General features: G+C 51.0%; 1 protein-coding gene across 1 annotated transcript in view; it reads left to right on the forward strand.

Moving 5' to 3' along the window:
- Positions 1–916: 916 nt before the first annotated feature.
- LOC114014525 (hydrocephalus-inducing protein homolog) overlaps positions 917–18375 on the forward strand; it is a gene marked incomplete at its 3' end in the record, with an annotated part of 63868 nt that continues 46409 nt past the window's right edge. The window contains exons 1-5 of the mRNA XM_055700397.1: positions 917–922; positions 1835–1960; positions 3590–3709; positions 7073–7207; positions 13870–14069. Of these exons, the coding sequence (XP_055556372.1) occupies positions 917–922; positions 1835–1960; positions 3590–3709; positions 7073–7207; positions 13870–14069 (587 nt within the window). The remainder of the gene's footprint in view (positions 923–1834; positions 1961–3589; positions 3710–7072; positions 7208–13869; positions 14070–18375) is intronic.

An 18375-nucleotide genomic window follows, 5' to 3' on the forward strand; every position in this document is an offset into this window, starting at 1 on the left:
GCACAAAGGGTGGGCATTCAGTTTGCAAAGTAGGAGAGCGGTCTGATTTTGATGCTCGGGGCAGCAGCGATCCCCGGCTTTAAGGTTGTTCCTAATACTCTGAGCACTTAGTAGGGTCAGGCGCAGAGTCGCATCGGGTCAGCTGCTTTTGCAAAATGAAGCAGTGAAGTGACATTTCTCTTTTGTTCCCACCGAAAAACTTTTGAAGAGTAATAAAGGACAGTTTGGGTATTAATCGAGATTTGGATAAAAATTCCAGTAAATAGTTCCAAAATAGGTGGAAGTTGGAGGGAGAAGGTGAGAAATGCCAGCAGGCTCTGATGTGTGCGTGTGGCTTGTGAAAGGCTGTTTTGGCTCAGGGAATGTTTGTTGTGGGGTTTTACTTCTATCAATCTTCACTCTTCTGCTTCAACATGGTCTAATTATGAGACAGGGTGGGGAGGCCGCAGTTATGAAGGATGCCACAACCCGGAGACACAGCTGTCTCCTTTGGGTCTGCCATGAAGGGCATTCTGGATTTTCAAAGTCCTGTTGTTGTTCCTTGCAGGTCAACTGAGGCATGGCCACTGGAAAGCCCTGCTGGTTCACGGGGTCCTCCAGGATGGCTGGTGGATTCCCGAGCCAAGTGGTAGTGCCTCGTAATCCGAAGCTAGTCAGAGAGACGGAGAAGCCTGCAGCTGTAAGTACCTGCTGCGGCCAGGTAGGAGCTGTGTAAGGCTGGAAACTGCCCCCACGTCCTTCCTCTACCTGCCCCTCCTGTTGTCTGGCCGCACTGTGAAGCTGGACACCACCTCCCCGTCTCTCTGCTGCCGTGCTTCTGTCGGAGGTGGCGATCATGGTGCAGTAGGGGATGGACTGTGTGCTGCTTCAGGGCAAGCCCAGAGTCTGTCTGGATGTGCCACCGGAGCCAATTTAAATGGACGTACCGGGCATTGCACCGGAATAGCTGAAGCATGAGCGTGTGCTTCGTTCTGTCCCCTTTGTGTGGGCAGCAATGTTTTGTCACGTCGGGATGCTTGCCAGCGCTGCTCTGACCATACCTGCCCTCCAGGCAGCTGGGCGCGTGGTGGGCTGCTCAAACTCTGCCTGAAGGTTTCGAGAGGTATGGCTGGTCCCAGATGGAACAGGTTCCAAAACAGTTGTTCTGTCCCGTATCCCCTGTGGAGCACAGACCCAGCGCTGCAGACAGCAGCAGAGTCAGGGCAGTTCCTCCTCCCCATCCTCAGATGTCCTTTGCTGACCAGAGCTCACCTGACTGAAGGCGACCTGGCGCTGAGGCTCTGTCGAGGAGATCTCTCTGCATACTTCTGTGGAGAGGTCTCGGAGGCCAGAACAGAGAAAACAAGTGCTAATTCAAAAGAGATAACTAAAACCTGGAGCCATTCCTCTCCACCTCAGTTTTGGCACAACACTGCTTCTCTGCTTTCCTCTGACTCACCCAGCAGTGACGTCTCCACACGTGTGGTGGTTGTAAGCGTTGTGCAAGGATGGAGTTAGGGGGTTGCTGGTAACTCCTCCCGACCTTCTTCAAAGGTCACTGGCTCAATCCAGCAAATCTGAAGAGGAAACAAATGCCTGAAGAGCCAAATCCCCCAACATGTCACATCAAATCACAAAGGAGAAGCTACTGGGACAGAGCCACTTGGTTGGAGCGTGTGTATTCCGCTCTCTATCATTAATTTACTGATGTTAAATATTTCAGCGGGTAATTATGGGACTTCCAGGACTATCCTAGTGGCTGTGATCACAAATTATTCATCAGTGGCTCTTGCACAAGAAAAGCCTTTCTGAATGAAGGCATTTCTGTAGCTCTTGCTGGTGTTTTGCATTTCAGCTGACTCCCTCTGCCTTCCTGAAGGAGATGACTCTTAGCACCAAGCAGAGGCTGGCCAGCACTCGGGAGATGCGGCGGCCCCAGATTACCCAGCTTCTCGACGTGAGCGAAGCCTCCCGTCATAAGGTAGCCTTTTCTTGCCCTTTTCCTTGCTGTTTGACGTGACATTTGAAGTGGGCCTATGCTTGTGACAGGCTTGCCTCCAGCTTATCTAAATACTTTGGTGGCAGTTTGTCGTTTCAAACTGCTGCTGGTGGTGGTGGCGTTCCTTCTGCTGGGGGAAAGGTGAAATGTTTTCCCCCAGTGAGCTGTTGAAGTCCTGGCCTGCACTAAGCCCATATAAATCACCTCTGCTGAAGTTGGTGGCTTTTGCTGGAGACGAGCTACTGTGGCTAAAGCATGATCCTGGAGAAAGGCTGGGGGGGGACACAAGAATGCAAGCTTGCAATTTCCCACCCTCCTGCTGAAATAGGCAGCCCTTGGTCTGGTGTAGTCTCTGTCAAACGCTTGGGGTCATCGGATGGCCTCAATGGTGGCAGCGTTGGTCTTTGAGGGCTGAGGGCCTACGGTAACTCTTCAAGGTGTAGCTCAAGCAATTGCATGAATGCTTTGGGTTGGAACGACGAGTGGGACCCTTACAGGGTGTTAGATTTTGCAGGCTGCCAGGTACACAGGGGAATGGCGCTGGGCAGAGGGGAGCGGGTGTGCTTTATCTGGATCAGTGTTTGCTTACATGTATGTTGAAAGCTGCTCTTCTTACACATCTGCTTAGTAGAACGCACGTTCCAAGTGGGTAGATGACTGAGGTAGGCTGTTGAGTGGAAAAGTGCCAGCAAGAGACCTGTAACAAATTGGTTGGGGATTGCCTTAGACAGCACGTGAGGTTGGGAACGCCTCGGACGAGCGCACACAGAACTGGCCGTGTGCTGTGGCTGCTGGCTTCAGCACGACCCTGACTCCTGTGCAGAAGCAGGAGACGTGCCTGTGTCTTGTGAGTGCGAAGAGTTCAGCTGGAAGGGGGGAGACAAAGCAGGGAGGGATTTTCTCCAAGTAATGCCTCTGCGCCGTAAGCGTTTGCTGTTTCTGTGTGTCGTCAGGCACGCTTCTGTAGTGGTATTAACTGACGTGGCAATAATGGACTGTAATGAAGCATCCGTTGAAAGCTCATGGGAAAAGGAGATGCCAAGTCCAGCCCTATTCAAGTTGCGCAGTAGTGCTGGGGAAGGAGCTGAACCTTATCACCTCATCTGTTGCTTTCTTAACGGCGGTGTTCCTTTTTGGCCTGTCTTCTCTTCCTCATGGTTTCTAGGCTGTGTATCAAAAAAGAGATTTGAGGATGGGTTGGACTTGGTGACTGTCTCAGGGTAAAGATAATCCCCAAACTGTTTCCCGTGGAGTCTCCTGTAAATGCTTGGCTTTCACTTGCTGCACGAGTGCTTACGGCTCTCGCAGTAAGTGCTCTGGAGCGGTGTGACCGTGTTAGCCCAGGGCTCTGCCGGAGGTAAGCGCTGCCTTGCCTTTTGGAGCAGGAAACCTGGAGAAACGGCCAGCAAAAGAGCTGCTCGCTTGAGCCTGCTCAGTGTGGCCCAGAAACATTTGATCTGCTCAGAGCACAGGTGGGTGAGCTGCCGTTCCCCTGGCGTGAGCTGGGCAGGCGTACTCACCGGGAGACTGTACTTCACTGGGGACCGATGTAGTATTCTCTGATTGATGAATCTTTCTCCCAGCGGCTGAAACTCTGTTTTGCATCTGCAGTTCTCGGCACCTTCCCCGAGACAGCGCTCGTTCCAGCCTTTCCCGTCAGAGGTGGTATTCCAGAGCTACGTCCCCTATGAGGTCTATGAAGTGCCACTGACTCTGAGGAACGAGGACAAGGTAAGTGCTGGGATGTGGAAGTTTAACCCTGTGCTGGAACTGGAGAGCAGTGTCATCCGCGCAGTGCACAGCACAGCCAGTCACCTGCTGCAGCACAGCACATCCGGAGTAAAATGTCTCGCCACCTTTATTTTGCAAGATGGTGGAAATCTTGCCATGCTGAGGTTTCTTGCCCTGGTTTTGGCTGTGTGTTGGTAGTCCCTAACCGAAAGGAGCTTTTCTAGTCAGCATCCTTCCCCCTGAAAGCCCTGGATGGCTGGGAATGTTGAGGGCTGTACAGTTCTTCCCCGCCCTCGTGCTTTCCCTCGAGTGTGCACCGCGTCCTGGTGGCTCCGTGGTTAATCTTGGTTTCCACAGGGCAGCTCTGCCTCTGGGTGAGCTGCACAGAGAGCTGAACGGGCTGTCAGAGCGCAGGGGTTGAGTCTTCTCCGCTTTATGCTGGAGTAAGTTATAATTAGTGGTAACAGCGCTTCAGGAAAGGTGGTTTGAAACAGCAGTGGAAACAGACTGATGTAGCAGAAGCAGTGGGAGGCCTTTAGGTGCCGCTTCAGGCTCCTGCTAAGCTTAATTGGGTTCTGCTCAGGTTTTTCTGAGGCAATGTGACGCTCTGCTTCCCCTTTGGAGAGCCACAGCACGTTCAGAGTCAAGTGCCCTCGGAGGTCTCCACCTTTGCTTGAAAAACCTGATCATTTTGAGATTTCCGAAGAAAGCTGCAAATGGAAAAGTTGGAAAATGTCAGCAGTTTTGTTCCACTGTAAAGAGGGAAATTGAGACCTTTTGAATTTCAGTTGGGGAAACATTTGCTGGAATGAGGCATGTGCCAAGAGCAAGCTGGTGGGAAAAGGCAGAGGGAGGAAAGGAGCTGAGCTCAGTGTTCTCTCACTGCGCACTTTCCTACACGCAAGGGTTTCTCTTGATCTGTAGCAGTAAGTGCACTGGCAGCAGAGAAAGGTCAGGAAGAGAGGTGTAATTAAGGATACTCTTTTGTAATGAGGAATAAGAGGTATGTGTGAGGGGAGGGTGGGATGGGAAGATGGAAGTGTGCGCAAGAGCCGGTGAATTCCGCCCAGATTTCCAGATTTACCTGCTGGGGGGGACAAACAGGTGGACAACAAAAAAAAGCTGCCAAGGCAGCGAGTGGAAGGACAGCGGGAGAAGTCCAAGTATTTCCTGAGAGAACAGGTTTTGACAGGGATGTGGGTGAAAAGGGAAGACCCTTTGGCTGGGAAGGATGCGTGTGTGGTCCCTCAGTTATTCCTGGAGAGTACTGCACCATTCCTGGTCTGGCATTTAACTTGGGAACGTGGATAAGGTGTGGCATGGGTGCCTGCACCCAGGGAATGCCACTGGTGTGGTCTACACTGGGGTTTGGGCACCCCTTGCTGTAGGTATCTTCTTCCCAATTAAAATGTGCCTCAGTTTCTCTCTTCCTACTCTCTGCTTCGTTCCCACTGAGTCTTTTGGCTTCAGCTGCTCCATTATCCATGCAGCACCTCAAAATGGTTATCTTTGCCAAGTACCAGCCAACAGGCAAACAGTTGATTTGCTCTGTTCATGCTTCCTCAGGTGGAAAAGAACATCTGCATAACATTTCTGCCCTTCCCAGTAAGGAATAATAAACTTGTCCAGCTGCACCTTGGGGTTTACGTGCCCTGTAAAGGGGGAGGCAGTGTGTGAATGTGGGATTTTTCCAAACCGAACTAGTTTTGAAGCCGGTAAGACCTCAGCCATTGGAGAGCGTGGGTGTAAAAGTAGGATTAGCTCTAAGGAAAATCCTTGGTATGTTCTAAATACAGAAAGGTAGAGATGATAATCCTGAGAGGGTGTTCTATTCTAATTTTGTTGGCTTTTGGCAATGTCCTGGAGAAGAGCAGTGTTGTGCTCTGTCTCAGAGTTTTCGCGCTGGTTTCCCAGATTCTTCTGAATCTTATACTGCATGGCAGCCTGAAGTTGTTTGCCCCCTAAAAATCCAGCTGACAGCAAAATGTATTCCAAATAGAGGCTCTGTAATGGTGCAACTACAGAAGTGCTTCGCTATATACTTACTGCTCTCACCAGTGTTGTACAATTGCTTTTCTGTCTTCAGGCTGTTCCTCAGCACCCTCAGGTGTTCTGGGTGGCTTTTGCTGAAGGTCTTAGCCACACGTGCTCCTCTCCTAAGGGACTTGGTGACCAAACTGCTTGTGTGCGCTGTGAAACTGGCTCCTGGAACCCGCTGCCCCAGGACATTGCTGGGTTCCAAGGGCGTTTGGAGAGTTCAGGACTGCCTGGGCCATGGGTTACCAGGCTCGGGTGGGTGGTGCAGAACAAGCCTCCATTTTTTCCAGGCCTCCTGTGGGGTTGTTGTTTGTCAGTGAAGCTGCCCGTCAATCCAAATCACCTGCTTTAGACTTTGAGATTTGGTGCTCAGGGGTCGAGAAATGCCTGCGTGCTGTCTGTGTGCTGGTGGTGTCCCAGAGGGCAGAACCGTGCAGCAGGGTGCCTGCAGGGACTGCTGGGGGTGGGCAGGGATCCCCAGGGATCTGGCTTGCCTGCGCTGGCAGCTGCCTGGCTACGGTCACAGGCAGCAGGAGCCTCCGGAGAGCAGAGGTTGGCTTTTAAAACTGAGACTCCAGCGGCAGTCAGTGCCGGTCATGTATCTCGAGGCAGAAGATGCCTTTGGAGCCCATAGTTGATAGCCACAGCCTGGGGGGGGTCGCCTGGCTTTCCATCACTTTGCCAAGTTGCTGGCTCTCATCCTCTGCATCAGCCTTTCCTTGTAGCGTATTGTGCTTCTCCCTTGCTTCTTTACAGCTCCCTGTGAATTTTCCTAGCCATCCTCTGTTTGTGGGGTTGTCGCTTTGTCTTCCCATGTTCCTCCTTTTGCTCTTCAGGCTTGCTTTTATTACCAGTGAGGCCACAGTATGTGTGGTCTCCTCCTCTTGCTGGTCTGCATGCATGACTCTAGCCCTGCTCAAACCTAGCATGTTAAAGTGCATTTCTTCCTTCCCCCAGGATTAACACGTACTGTTTGGCTTTCAGACAACACAGTCCCCTTCTAGGGGCATGACTGCCTGGATGTGTATGGGCAGAAGCCGGCAGGTTCTTTGGGCCTGTTGAATACACGGGTGGCTTGATTCAGATATTATATCTCGGTGCTGCTGGTGTCTTCCCTGCTTGGCCCTTCCTTCATTGCCCTGCTGCCTCTGGCCTTGAGCTATTTTGCCCAGGCAGAAGGGATTAATGTTGACTCTTGTGTATTATGTGCACGTACCTCCAGAGCTAAAAGTGCTTTGGAAAGGTGGTTAAGGAAGGCTATTGGCAGGTCTCTTCTGCTCCTGTTTCCACAAGCTGCAAAATCATACTTTCTTACCTTTTCTGCAGGTTCCTCAGCTGCTGAAGGTCACCTTGGAGAGGTCACCTTATTTCAAGTTGATCAGCCACCATGCCGTGTGCCGCAAAGTACCGCCTGGCATGCTTGTGACTTTCCACATCGTTTTCACCCCCAATGAGAACAAGGTGAGACTGGAGGTCCCAAGAGACAGGTGCCTTCAGCGGGAGGCGAACCTGCGGGGCTGGGTTCAGAACAGGGCGTCTGCTGTGGGGTTTGCGGCACTGCTAATATCTGTCCGTTGCTGTATGGTTATGGGTTTGCTCTGATAATTATAAATACAAAAGCCTATTTAAAATTGACCTGTTGTTTGGAGGACGCGAAGTTGAGCCTGATCAGAGTGAGGACCACCACTTTTGAAAACTGGAGTCACTGGGATGCGTATCACGTTGGACACAGCAGTGAGACAGTGGAACGTTCTGTCTGAAGCCGGCACTTTCCTTGCGCACTGGTTATAGCCCGTGCCGTGCTGCAAGGTTTGCTCTAGGCTGTGGTCAGGCAGCCTGCGGCTGGTCACATCCTGGCTGGCAGCACCATGCGATGCCACCGCAGCAGGGACTGTGCATTCCCTCCCCGTGTTTTCCTGGGCGTTTGCAGGGGAAGGTGCACGTGGGACAGTAGGAAGATGGCCGGGAGGAGTGTTGATGTTTAGCCATCCCACCTCTCTACTCAGTGTTAGGGGCTTAATTATGATAGAAAATACTAGAGGAGTGAATAGATGCAGAGAGCTTTCCTCTTTCCCATCTGGCAACCAGTTCCCTGCCTCACCCAGGGCTGGAGCGAAGGTGATGCTTTTTCATAGCCTCTGTGTTCCAGCCTTGCCGCTGTGCTGCCCCTGAGGATACTTGCCTGCCTGTGCTCCAGCTGTGATTCTAGGGGAGAAGATGTGCTCGTGGCGGGGAGCCAGCCTGGCACAGCCGCACTGAGCTCTAGATGTCTTTAATCAGCAGGGGGCCGGTGTGCTGCAGATGACAGAGACATCTGGAGCACACCCAGGCATTGAAGGGGCAGGTAGAATCTGCAGGCAGACACTTACCCCGGAGCCTTTGGGCAGTCACGCTAGTGTGGCTGTGGCTGTGTGCATGTGGCTGTGGCTGCTGTGTCAGCTGGCACCTATTCCCTGCCCCATGTGCCATGCTTTTGCTTGGAGGTTGGAACATCGGTGCTGTGGCTCTGGCAAGCCTGGCACGGTGCCGTGATGTGAAGGGGTGACAGTGTTGTCTGGAGGCTTCTTAATGCAGAAGGGTTTAGCACACGGCATGGAAGGGAGGAAGCATCGCAGGGGCATACAGCCAGGCTGACTCTTTCCAGCAGCACTCTGCTGCCTCTTGGCAGGGTTCTTTGTGTGGCTGTGTGGGCGAGGCGAGGTTAGGGGATAGCTCTGAGCCAGCTGATGCTTCTGCGCCAGGCCAGAGGTGCAGGATCCCTTTGGGCACAGCTGTTCTCTCATCTTCTGTTTGCTGCTTAGATTTAGTTTAATGCCCTGTCCTATCCTCAAACAGCGTGGCTGTAGCAAACTAAAGAGGAAATGCCCTGCGGTCCCTGGCTCCCTGAGCTTGTGAAATGATCTGTTGCTTTGGGGAGGGACTGAGAAATGGTTTTACATCATTCGTATGGAAGGTTAAAATGACCTTGGCCTAGGGCAGTTCTCCATACTGCCCAAGTGACATAAGAGCTCAACCTCACCGAGGTAGGCTTTGCAGAGGACGCTGCTTCCTTTAAAATGTGATTTATTAGTATTCATGAGCATTCATTTTTGGGGTGGAAGTAAATTGGTTCCCATGAAGGGCAAATTGCTGCTCTTCAACTATAGAGAAGCAGCAGAGCAACACATGAACATCACCCCAAATAGAAGTAGGGTGAGACAACCCCCAGGAGCACTCATGTCCAGTACTTTGTCCCTTGTCTTGCCCTTGAACTGGTGAGTGTGTGGCATTAGGGAGCTGTGCCAGCGAGGTCCTCTGCACAGCTTCAGCAACACCCTGGCGGTTTCTGCTGACCTGGGTTTTGTGCTCCTTGCAGGGCATTGGGGGAGGGATGTGGGCTGCTTGGTGAGGAGCACAAGGGGATTGTACAGCAGAACCAGAATGTTGTACAAACGGAATGTTTTGGCTCATACTTGATGGAGCGTGAGTCAGCGGAGTGCCAGAGTGCTGTAGCTGAGCTAGAAATGCATCAGTAGCATGGTCAGGAGGTGCAGAGCACCTTGCAAAGCCCTTAGCCAAGAGGCAGGCTTTGGGAAATGGTTCCGTAAAGCCTCCTGCGCTGGGCTTGCAGTTGCTTGCCTGCAGAGTATCTGTGTGTTAATTGTGGAAGGCTCAGGAGTGCTGCCTTTGAACAACCTCTACATCCCTGATGCTGCACGATCCACAGGGACTGTGGGTAACCCAGTGAACTGGGATGCGGGTCTTCCTGATGGGGAGTTGGTTTGTATAATTCTCTTGCTTTGAATCTGTTCTTCCCTGGGGTAAGTCTGACTTCAGTGAAGTCACTCCTGAATCAAAGGAGTACAGTTGTGGCCAAGCCTTAAGTACTAGGGCCATGTGAGCTGTTGGTGGCTGAAATGCTGTGTGCCACGTAGCCCTTTCTTGGAAAATGAGCAGTTTCCTACTGTCTGGCAGTCATTTGGGAATGTGCCACGTGATTGGACTGTCAGAAAATAAATAAACAGCTGGTGTGCCTGTTGGTTTATTGGCACTTGTGTTATAAATGAACTGCTAATTTTTCTGCTGGGCAACATTTCCAATTTGTTACTCTTGCTGCTTCTGATTTGCACGTTTCTGTTTTATGGCTCCAGTTGTACAGCGTGGGTGTTCTCGTGCCAGCCCCTGTTCCCACATGTTCTTGCGTTATGGTCTGACGGCCTCTGCTGAATTGGAAACCATTGTGGCACTGACTGGCAGATAAACAACAGACAGAAATACTTCCATTTGTGCGTCCTACAGGCTTATTAATAGTTTATTGTGGAGGAAGAAGGAAGTAAGAAGCACATAAAAACATAGCACAGCTTATTCCGTGTTGTCGTCTTGCTCTTTTCACTGTAGCAGTGCACTGTTTTCAGGCAATGCAAGTTCAGTCTGTGAGGTTTGTGAAATTCATTACTGGTGCTCGGTGGAGACTGAATTAATGCACATTGATTACTATGAAATACGACAGGACAGCGAGTTACTGCATTACTGAAATGAAGTCCTTTACAATTCAGCGCAGCCCTGTTAGATGCTTTGTAGCGCCCAGAAGCTATTCCAAGTATACTTTCAAGATGGCTCGTGTGGGGAGGAAAGGGGCAGAAGACCAAGGCAAATGGCCCGGTGATAAATGAACCTGGAGCTAAGCGACTCATTTCAGAGTGCTGCGACCCGGCAGCTGAGGGGGGCAGGTGCAGGGGCACCCCCTTCTCCTGCGACTGTATCTTCATCCTCCGGTCCCTCCTCTCTGGTCATGGCCCTTATTTTCCAGCCTTTGATATCAGGGTTTCAGCGGGAGCTTTCCCTGCTTGGCTTGCCGTGTGACCTCATGCTACAAGGATCTTTTCTGTGCAAGTCGTCTGCTGCAAGGAATTCAGTGCAGGATTTAGGATGGGTTATGCAGGAAATCTGACATCCGAGTGTGGTGTTGTGGGCAGCTAAGGTTGATATCACTGTGGCAGTATTACCGTTAGCCCCTGAGTTTGCAGAGAGCCTGAAACAGCATCAGAGATGAGCAGCTGCTTCAGTTCCAGCGGGTGCCAGTTCAGATGCCAGTGGCGATACCTGGAAGGCCAGAGCTTGTAATTTACTGCTTGTCAAAGGGGTGTGAGAGAAGGGGAACCATCGTACAACTGTCTGCCATCCTTGCAATGGAGAGGGGAGTTGTATGAAGGATGTAGTCATGTTTTCATGAAAATCTGTAGCCTGAAGCTGTGTCTAAACACAACAAACTTTAGAGCATAGATGGGATGCAACCCCTCTGTCATCCAGGCACATTTATTTAGAAACGTGGTCTTAAACAGTCTGCTAAGGGTTTGTACTTGCGAAGCAGAACAAGATTTTGAACTGGTCTCAACAGTTGCCCAGGCTGTAAGCAAGTGTGTAGCAGAGTTAGTGTCCAGGTAGCACGAGGCAGTGCTGCAGTGGAGACTGCAACCCGTTCCCCACCCAGGGGGGCAATTCAGCTTTCAAAAGCTTAAGGGACCATGGGTCCACAGCGACACAAACAGCCAGCTTCTGCCTAGCACCCCTCCTGCCTTGGGTTTCGCCCTGTTTGGGCTGACGCTGCATTCAGCCTGGTGCAAGGTCCCGCTTTGGTGGGGTGGTAGAGCGTGGCTGAAGGGTCAGCCTGCTCTGAAGTGCTGAGTCAAGCCTTGCATGGGATGCCATGTTCCACGGTGTCCCTGGAGAAGGGGCTTGGGACATGATGTGCATCTGCATGAATGGTGAGAGGCAGCTTTCTCTCCCAAGGTCGTGGTTGTCTCTGTGAAACCAAATCCTTGCTGCTTTAGCCTTGCCCTCAGGTCCCTGGAGAAAGAATTCCCTTTCCTTGTGCGTTGCTGTGCAGGTTGTCCCGGTGCCCCTCACCAGCAATGGAGCTGGGAAGGTTGCCTGTGCTTGCTTTTGGGGGAGGGGGGGATTTATTTCTTGGGCTCTTAATTACCTTGCTGTCATCCATTTGCTCCTTAGCAATGACAACGACTTGACAATTACTTCCTTTTACTTCCCTCAAATACCTCCAGTTGTTTTAAGTTCCTTTTTTTTTATCTCCCTGCTGATCTGAACTTGCATCCTCCTCTGTCTACCTGGCATCTGGAAGAGAGAGATAAGTAAATATGGCATGCCAAGACTAAGGCAGGTAGCTTTCAATTGGATTTGCCTTTGTTACAGTAATGTGGCCGAAATAACAACAACAGCAAAAGCAAATGGCACTCTCCATTTGCTAATGCAGTTTCTGAGCATCTGAACAGTCTGGGAGGTGAAGTACCCAGGAGGTAATGGGTGCTTTAAAGTCATATGGGCTGCCCGTAGCTTTTATTTTAGAGGGCTTGGGCTGCAAGATTGAGTACAAACTTGCTAATTCAGAAAGACTTGCTGAAGATGAAACCCTTGCCTGGAATATGATGTTAAATCCTGCAGGTTGCTTGCTGCAGTTCTCTTGCTAGTATTTTACCTTCCAAATAGGAAAAGCAAAAGCCCTTGTGCAGTTTGTAGGGTGACTGTTTGAGATGTCTAGAAGAAGAGATCCTTCTTTATTCTTTGTGCCTTGGATGGGGCAGCATCTGTTTTGTCAACCTTAGTGGTGGGTGAGGCGCTGGGTGGTGGGTGAGGCGCTGGGTGTCAGCTGTTGTGTTGGAGCACTGGGTACGTGTCTGTGCCACGGCTGGCTGCCTTAGGGCCCTTCCAGGAGGGGATGGGGATGGGAGCAGGAAATCCCAACCGCGGAGGAATCCGGATCAGTTCTGCTGAAGGGAGTTTGCTGCTGTGTGCGGTTCCTAAATCAAAGTGCTTGCTGCTTCAACAATTACAAGAATATCAAATGAGTTAAAAGCACCGGGGCAAAAATCAGGGCAGCGAGTGACTGATGAGAAGCAGAGCTTTGATCAGCTCATCAACAAGAGCGCTGCTGGGGGTAATGGCTCCTGGCCCTATGGCAGCAGCTTTACCACTGATTTCAGTGGGGGCAAGGTGATAGTTCCAGCGCAGCGACGCCATGCCATACATCTGGAGTCTGATCTGCTCATCCCTACAGTAAAATGCTTTTGGTAATTTGATTTGCCTTCCTGCTGCTAAACGCCAGGCAGCCGGGGCGCGGGGGGGATTGCCTGGCTCTGTTCTGAACGAGCCAGTGGCTGGGACTGCACAGCCGGCTTTGCTCTGGTGGGGTGTCTGAGTGTCCCCCGTGTGCAGCTCCCGATGCCGCCTGCCTGGGGTGGGTGTGCTAACCAGGCACGCCGTCACTTACTCCTCTAGAACAGACTTTACAGAGGGGTTCGATTAAGGCATCAGCCAAAGCTGTCTCTGTGTCCCCTGGGGCTGGGTGAGATGTAAAGGGAAACTGAGTTCAGACACAGCTAACACCCTTTAACTCTAGCACAGAGCTGGTGTAGGCTGCTGAGGGCAGGGGTGGAACTGTTAGTGCTTTGAAGTACTTGTGAAACCTCTTGCAAAAACAGTTTGGGTCTGGAGCTGAGCCGGCTCTGGTGTGGGGAGATGGGTCAGATGGCTTTTGAAGGGTGCGTGTCCCCAGCCTTGGCCCTGTAAGGCTGTGGGAGCGGGTGAGAAATACAGCTGTACCCTACACTCAGCTGGCATCGCAGCAATTACCGTGTCCAGCTTGTGAAGCATTTCCCCAGCGACTGACCGTTGATCACGTATGTGCTGAAGTCCTTTTGAAAACGTACCTGAGCATCCCCTGCCAAGCTTCAACGAGGTCGCCGCGTTGCTGGCTTTGAAGTTAGTGCTGTGGCACAGCTGGGTTCTCAGTGGTGCTTCCAACAGTCTGCGGTGGCGATCGAAGCAGGTTCCATTAGTGCTGTGATCCCTTGTGTGAAGCGACTCTGTTTTGGTGCCTCGGAATCAAAGCATCAGATAATTGTGGTGCTGCCAGCTTGCTGCGAAAGCGGGTGAATCAGTGGGCTTGTTTCTTCTTTGCAAGTTAACAACCCTGTGCAAGTCATGCTGGAATGAAAGGTCATGAAGGTAAAAGGTACTATTATTCCGTTATTGAACGCTACTGCAACAGTCCTAGAAAACAGCAATTTTCCTTCTGCCGTGGGAATGGTGCTAAATGCATTGTGCTGAGATTGTTTCTTTCCCTGCAGGATTATTTCCACGAGCTCATCTGCATCACAGAAAGGGAGAAGTTTGTTGTGCCAATCCGAGCTATAGGTGCCCGAGCTATCCTGGACTTCCCCGACCAGGTGAACTTCTCAGCCTGTCCAGTCAAGTACAGCACCCAGAAAACGCTGCTGGTTCGCAACGTTGGTAACCGGGAGGCCCGCTACTGCATCAGCACGCAGAGGTAGGGAGCTCATCTTTTTTTGTGCAAAACACTGTGGCGTGATAATATAGTTGGGAAACAGCGACAAAAAGGAACCGGAGCACCTGAGCTGCCGTGCTGCTGCCATGGCTGGAGATGGGCAGGGCACGTGGGTTTTGCTGTTGATTATAGTGTTTGAAGCATGGCGCAACCTCTGCTAAAACCCTGCAAGCTGCAGAGTGGAGTTTTATAGTGCAACGGTGTCTTCAGAGCACAGTCGTGCAAGACTGATTCTGTTAGACTGAAGGAGCAATTGTAAGAAGGCAGCTGGACTGCCCTCGGGCTGTGGAAGATCCTGCGGGGCAGACGACAGCTCTAGGAGCTCAGTTCCTGCAGACCAAGGGCAGTGTTAAGAAATGGGCAAGCTCTGAGCTGGTGGAAGAGACATTTAAGAATTTATCAGCAGTTTGTCTAGAGTAGCAAGTGCAATTGGAGATTGCAGATCAAAGCAATTGGTATCGAGACCCTGAGAAAAACAGGGTGTGGTCCAGGACCTGGTTTTCCAGTAGGTTTGATCTGGTCCCTGGGATCCAATATTCTTCAGCAGAATGAGCTTGTAAGTGGAGACGAGCTGGCAGTGGTTTCAAAGCTGCACTACAGCCCCAAAGAGGAATGCCTTACAGCGGGGCCACAGGCCAAAGATGCAGCAAATACCTGGTGCGTGGGTTGGGAGCCTTTTCTAGAGCTTTGTCTCTCTCGGATCTCCTGGAAAGTGCTCTAGCATGCTGTAGTAGCCACCACCAACCTCCTTAATCCTCAGCACCTTCTGAAATGGTTATGTGGCCCTGTTGGCCAAATATACCCATTCCCTGGGAGGCCACAAGCACGTGGTATTTGGGCAGTCTCCTGGTCAAGCGCCCGATGTGTGCTGTGTCGTGGACAGCCTGTACTGTTCCTGTTGGTCTGAGAAGACAGTCACTGTTTTTCCAGTTTGCTGAACTGGAGAAGGTAATGCATTTTGGACACTGCACCTGCAAGGAAACCAGTTCAGCTGGCTGGTAGTTAGCTCCGAGTTGCTTGGTCCCAGAGGTCTTGGTGCAGGAGCTGAGGTCCAGAACGCAGCAAAGACCTGCCATCTGCCTTAGTGCACCTGAGTTGCTTCAGTTTCTTCCCCAGGAAAACAGGGGTCAAGAGAAGGCTCTTTGCTCTTTCTCCTGGGAAACATGAGGGTCCAAGAGGCTCCTACCAAAGCCTGGCAAGGCTATGGAAGCTTCCAGGATGCTATTCAAGCAGGCTGCTGCTTTTCACTGTGGAAATACATAGGCAGGAACTTGTAAATCCCTGTACAGCTTCCCTCTGGGATTTCCAGATCTAGCCGTCACCACCAAAACAGATACCCAGTCGTGTCTGGCATCTCTTGGCAATGTCCTTGCCAACTCTTCTGTTGAGTGATCCAGCGTGTGTTGAATCCTGCTTGATACGGATTTTATGCTGAACTTCAGCAATTAAATTTTTCAGTCCTGATTTGCAACAGAGAGATGTGAAGTGTTGCAAAAGCTTTATTTCATACGACACACAAAAAAGTACAATTCTGAATAACTGGATTGTGTGTGTGCAGAGATCAAAAGCTGGTAAGATTTCCCATGTCAGCTGAAGGCATCAGTCATCTCTTCCATTTCATTACGAATTTTTGAAAGCCAGTTTGAAATTTCAAACTGATGATTTAAATCTTTGAGTATAAGCAGCGTTTTATTCTAATGAAGTCGCCTCCACTTTCATTCAGATTTCTTTTTAAATACTCTGAAGTTCCTGTGTTTCTGCTGTTTTTATTTTTTTTGCTTTAAGTGTTCAGCAAAATGTCATAATGGATTCTTCATTGGGAACTTTCTTAGAGGTTGAGTTCCTCCAATGCCTGTCTGTCTACCATCTGCTTGGATATATGCACAAATGTATAGGAAATATGAGAAATTTGGGGGCTATATGTGAAATGGAATTGGGCTGATGGAGAAGAGAAACTCAGAATAACTTTGGAAGGGACCTCTGGAGATCATCTGACCAAACACGGCGCTCAAAGCAAGACCAGTGTCAAAGTTCAGTCGGGTGTGCACACAACATGAGAAGTAAGATCGGGTAATACCAGCCTTGCTCTGTCCTCCTCCAGGCTGTGCAAAGCCCTTTATCCCAGCATCTCCCTGTATGTCCTGTGCTGCAGCCTCTAAGCTCCCTTTCCGTAGAAAGGCTTTTGTGCCCTCCAGCCTGTACTGCCAGGGATTCTTCCACCCCAAATACAGGTGGCTGCATTTCCCATCCCTCGGCTGCATGCAGTTCTGCTGTGTCCCAGTGAATGGCAGCCCAGCCCTCCAGTATCTGGACCGTAGTGCCCCAAGCTTGTATCCCCCACTCAGAATCCAAGTGTTCCCCCCTCTTGACCAGGTCAGCACATCCCCTTGCAGCCCGAGAGCAGAACCCCCACGTTCTTTCTCCCTGTGCGATGAGGCCATGGTGTGCCAGGAGCGGTTCTTCCAGCCAGTGCTGGGGACTGCACTGTGTGACAGTGGGTTCCCTGCTGCTTGTGCTGTGAGAAGTTGCTCAGGTACCTGCCCCGAGGTCCCAGGTGAGCTCAGTGGCTCCAGCAACCCCAGCAGAAAAGAAGTGGCCTCCCAGCTGGCGTGACAAGTAGGCTGGAGAGTCAGAGCAGTACTAGTGTAAATATAGAAAGTCTCTTCCTGTCATTCTCGTTGTTAAGGCTGGATAACGAGTTTCTTCTCCATGGCATTCAGGGAGATAAATGTCATTCCAGTACGTTTCAGTTGAAAATGGCATCTGGAAGCAGATCTCAGCGCAGCACTGCCTTTTCCTGACGTTACAGACCTTGTGCTACGCTGTGCTATGGCGCCAGAGAGGATCCGTCTGAGAAGATACATTAAGGAATGGCCCATCAGGCTCTGAAAGCTCAGGAAATGATGCTACAAGGTGCAGTGCTAGGAGCCCCCTGTAGTACCCATATACGACATCGAGGTGTGGGATTGGAGAGTTACCACAGGATGTACAAGGACAGGACAACAGATGCCAGAACATATCCGTATGAAATTGCTTACTAGTCTGGTGTTGCTCCCTTTCTGCAGGGCAGTAACGGGCAAGATCTCAGCAGGTTCTGGCGGGAAGGTCTCCCTCAGGCTGGTGTGGCTAGAGGAGTTTATACAAGCTGGGGATTGCAAGGCACCGCTGGGAGATCTGGACCTGTGACAGTTTAGATGTTGTACAACAAAGCAAACATACAAATGGACATAGTTAAAAAGGATGTCAGAAAAGAAGCTGTTAAAAAACCTCCAAACCTTATGTTTCCTGTTTTTTCAGGAGCAGTAGTGATTCACTAACAGGGTAGATCTAACAGGACAAGAATTATCCTAAAGAACAGCTCACAATTAATGGAGAGAAGGCCAGAGTTTAGCCTGCCAGCTTCATCTCTTGGCAGTGGCTTTCATGTGGCTATTAGTGTGTCAGGGACGTTTCCTTAGCATCTCTTATCTGTAGGCTGCAGGGAACAGCTTAGTGATGTGGACTGAAATTCAGAGTTCAGGTTAAGCATGGACCTTGCATCCCTCTGGGTCTTGGAGAACCAGGTCTACGTGAGGGGTACCAAGCTCCCGCGACAGCAGTAACAAAGTTGTCCCGTGGGTACAGCGTGGGGTGGGAGGCAGGAGGTGCGGTGTCTGACTTGTGCTCTGTTTCTCAGTCCTGAGAATGAGTCCTGACCTTGGTGGGATCCTCTTCTTCTGATAATTTGAAGATGGGAAGATACCTTCCTTCTCGGGCATCCCCTGAAGTCATCCTCAGGAGTGTTATGCCCATCCCAGCTATCTGAGGGCAGGGGTATGCAGACAAGGGGATGGGATGGGAGGTGGTGCTGAAGTGTGGCCCTTAACCAGCAGCTTTTCTGTTCTGGCCATGTTTCGGGGGGGGGGGAGGAAAAAAAAAAAAAAAGTTGGGGGAATTTTTCTGTGCCTTTCCTCCAGCAGGCAGTGATGCTAGCCAAGCACCAGCAGAGCCCTGCCCAGTATAACCAAGCACAACCCCCAGTGCAGGTGCAGGGCCATGTAGAACAATCCAGTTCTGAGGCTGGCGGCGCCTTGGCTTTCCTCCTCCCTCCCAGGTGTCTCAGGTCCAGCACGTGAACATTGCAGGCCCAGTGCTTCCCCATTAGTCACTGCCAATGTTCTTGCTGTTGTCAGGGGAGCAGGTCAGGCCCCTAATTGCAGCAATATCTCCTTAATGAGCAGGAACTCCAGCAATGTCATCAGCTGTCACTACTTCCATGAATGAAGCTCAGCTCGTGCATGGCTCCAGA

This window comes from Falco cherrug, unplaced genomic scaffold (genome assembly GCF_023634085.1).
Source record: "Falco cherrug isolate bFalChe1 unplaced genomic scaffold, bFalChe1.pri scaffold_101, whole genome shotgun sequence".
In the NCBI taxonomy this organism is placed as follows: Eukaryota; Metazoa; Chordata; class Aves; order Falconiformes; family Falconidae; genus Falco; species Falco cherrug.